Below are 3,004 nucleotides of genomic sequence, written 5' to 3'. Positions count from 1 at the left end.
GTACCCAATATGAGGTGCTATGACATGGTTATTATTACTGCTAAATTCACTTTAAAATTTATTTTTGAACGACTGAAATACATTTCTAAATTTTCCCCTCGGTCTTAATAAATTTTCCTCTATAGACCAATTGAAGGGCAATTTTAACAACTTAATTTTGAAAAAAAATGCGAAAATCTTAACATTTTCTGTTAGATGCGGGCCCCCGCGGAAACATCGTGTAACTATTTAGTTGGAAGAGAGACCATTTGGAAATTTAGTGGTATCTTTTTTTTGTTCCACTTTTTAAAAGATAAACGCATGAATTAAAATCAAGATGGTAATCCATTAGCTGGTAAGCTCCACAAACGAATTTCCACTCGAACACTGTCACAGCAACCGAGACTCGCGTTGGCCTTGAAATTTTTAAAGAAATTTCCCTCGTAGCACTGTTGGCTTAAAAGAGAATCTCGCTGGCATAGAAACGCACTATGCAGTCAAACATTCGTCCGTTTTACTGGCCTGAACAAGGGTCTTTTTTTTGTGGACGGAGATCTAATAAACACCGAATGGCAGCCATGTTTGATTTGAGGTATTGAAGTCACATGACAAGGCCTCGACCAATCAGACATTTTTCGCCAGTGAAAAGAAAATATGGATTTGCGCTCCGACGCCGTCGGGCCGACAAATCGCACCTTGTAAACCGGCCTAAAGGATTTGTATTGGAATCCCGATAACAAGCACTCAAAAGGATATTTACATGTATAAGTTCTTAATAAAATAAGCCGTACTTTATTGTCCTTGGCCAGAAACTCATAAGGGTTGAAACGTGTAACGCGCGTTCACAGCTTCCGAATATTCAGTGCGAACTGATTGGTTGAATGTTTCAGTGCTACCATATTTGGAAACCCCTCGCTCTTGTTGTTCCAAATATGGTACTTAGTTACACGTTTCAACCCTTATGGGTTTCTGCCTGGGCCCGGTTGTTCGAAAGCCGATTAACTTAATACAGGATTAGCGCAAACTTTTGTTTCATGTGTTCAACTTTTTGGTGAAAGTTTCTTTTGCTTATTTTTGTTTTTCTTCTAATGTAAAGTTTTGCTGAATATCAGTGTTGAAAATTTGGGAGTAGAGAAATGAACTCCTTGGTTAATTTTTAATCTGGGATTAGCGTTAATCGGCTTTTGAACTACCGGGCCCTAGTGATTTTCTCGCTTTCTGTGTCGTCATTTGCCTAATTTAAGCGACTTCTCAGCTTCCCGGGTTGTCACTCGTACATAAATAAAGCAAAGGCTGGAAAGTAATTTCTAGCCTTCCTCACATCTCGCCGATAAAATCACACTTCTCCCGTATCAGTCACGCTCAAATTCCGGCGATGGCCACACGGATAAATTTACTTCCCATTGACCAAGTTTCAAGGAGAGTGTCTAATCGGCGTGTGTGGGTGGGTCGTGGGTCCCTGACCCTAACCCCTTTTTAAATCAACGACTGGAAATTCTCGAAACAGACGAGACCTAAGACCTAGACCTAAGACCTAAGAGCTAGTGTATATCTTTTTTTATCTTGAAACAAACACGACCCACCTACCCACGACCTACCTACCCACGCGATTTAGCCTCACCCAGTTTCAAGGTCCAGCAAGTATCCATTGCTGAGAAACAGCGATGAATATTCAAATATTCAAAATCCTTCGAGGCTCGCTTACAACGAATACGGACACGGCTGGTCAACCGTTCACTGATTTGCTCTCACTGTATTGAGGCTCAAGTGAACGGTTGAGCCAGGGCGGAAAGAGATGTGCAAGCGCCCTTGGTTGAGCAGCCCTGTCGAAATTCTGTTTTGAGCGATCCCCGGATCTCCGAGCCTGGGAAGCCTGTGACGTTATATGGTGTTCATGTTTGTGCAATAGAGTGCCCCAACTCACAAACACATAATGAGTTGGCCAGAGGTAAAGCGAGCCGTAGAAGAACAAAGATATGAACTAGTTTTGACCGGTCCAGAAATAGCAGAGAGAATTGAAAAAGACGGCTTAGACCAAAACATTTTCGCGTTGAACTGCCTCAACTTTCTTCAAATCTCGAACACGAGGTTATCCTCTCTCCCAGAGGATTTAGGAAATTTGCTGCACCTTAAAACTTTGGACTTGCATAGAAATTCTTTACAGCAACTGCCCTCTTCAATTGGATTGTTGAGGGAACTGAAGATTCTAGATTTATCTGGAAACGAATTGAAAACTTTGCCTTCAACCTTAGGCGAAATCAGCTCACTTCAAACATTGAACTTGAACTGTAACAAGCTAACAGTCTTACCAGAGTTAAAGCGGCTAACAAATCTTGCAAGACTAGATGTTAGCCATAACCAGCTGGGTGACCTGCCTCAGAGTCTGTACGAATTGGAACATCTTGCAGAAGTACATGCCTCCAACAATAACATTACCACTTTAAGCTCGAATGTATCAAAACTAGCATCTTTGAAGGTGTTGACATTGAATGTGAATAGCATAGAGTCCATCCCTACAGAGCTCTCGCTATGCCACAAATTGAAGAAACTTGACCTTCAAGACAATGCTATCAAGGACAGCAGGCTTGCTAAGTTAATCAAAGAGTGCCACACAAAAGCAATTCTTGATTATGTTGCTGTGGGACACGAAAAAGGAAAAAGTGGGGAAAAATCGAGAAAGAAGGGAAGAAACAGAAAGACCAGTGAGGGAGACACTGAAAAGCAGAAAGAGGGCATCTATATGCAATCGGGCACTATGATTAGAGTTTTGAAAAGCGAGAGGTTTCAAGTTGTTGTCAAAGCAAGTGTCCAAGAGATCAGACCATATATTGTTTGTACAGTTGTGAAAAATCTGGACCTCACTGACATGGCGACCTTCAAGAAGTTCATCAGTATTCAGGTATTTTCATGAATAGCACAAACCAATTTTAGAGACAGATTATTGGGTCTGTGATAACTTGTTTGTTATACTCAGATCAATTGTTCATTTTGGTGGTAATGATGATCATGATGACGCTGATGCTAT

At 41.2% G+C, this 3,004-nt stretch overlaps 1 protein-coding gene across 1 annotated transcript in view; it reads left to right on the top strand.

Annotated features, from left to right (window-relative positions):
• The first annotated feature begins 1,877 nt into the window (after positions 1-1,877).
• The window catches only part of LOC137985553 (leucine-rich repeat-containing protein 47-like), a 7,340-nt gene continuing 6,213 nt past the window's right edge, over positions 1,878-3,004 (top strand). Inside the window, exon 1 of the mRNA XM_068833169.1 lies at positions 1,878-2,878. Within this exon, the coding sequence (XP_068689270.1) occupies positions 1,913-2,878 (966 nt within the window). The 5' untranslated portion in view covers positions 1,878-1,912. The remainder of the gene's footprint in view (positions 2,879-3,004) is intronic.

This window comes from Montipora foliosa, chromosome 14, assembly GCF_036669935.1.
Source record: "Montipora foliosa isolate CH-2021 chromosome 14, ASM3666993v2, whole genome shotgun sequence".
NCBI classification, from domain to species: domain Eukaryota; kingdom Metazoa; phylum Cnidaria; class Anthozoa; order Scleractinia; family Acroporidae; genus Montipora; species Montipora foliosa.
Note: the sequence above shows the minus strand (reverse complement) of the source record. Positions and strands in the feature narration are given on the sequence as shown.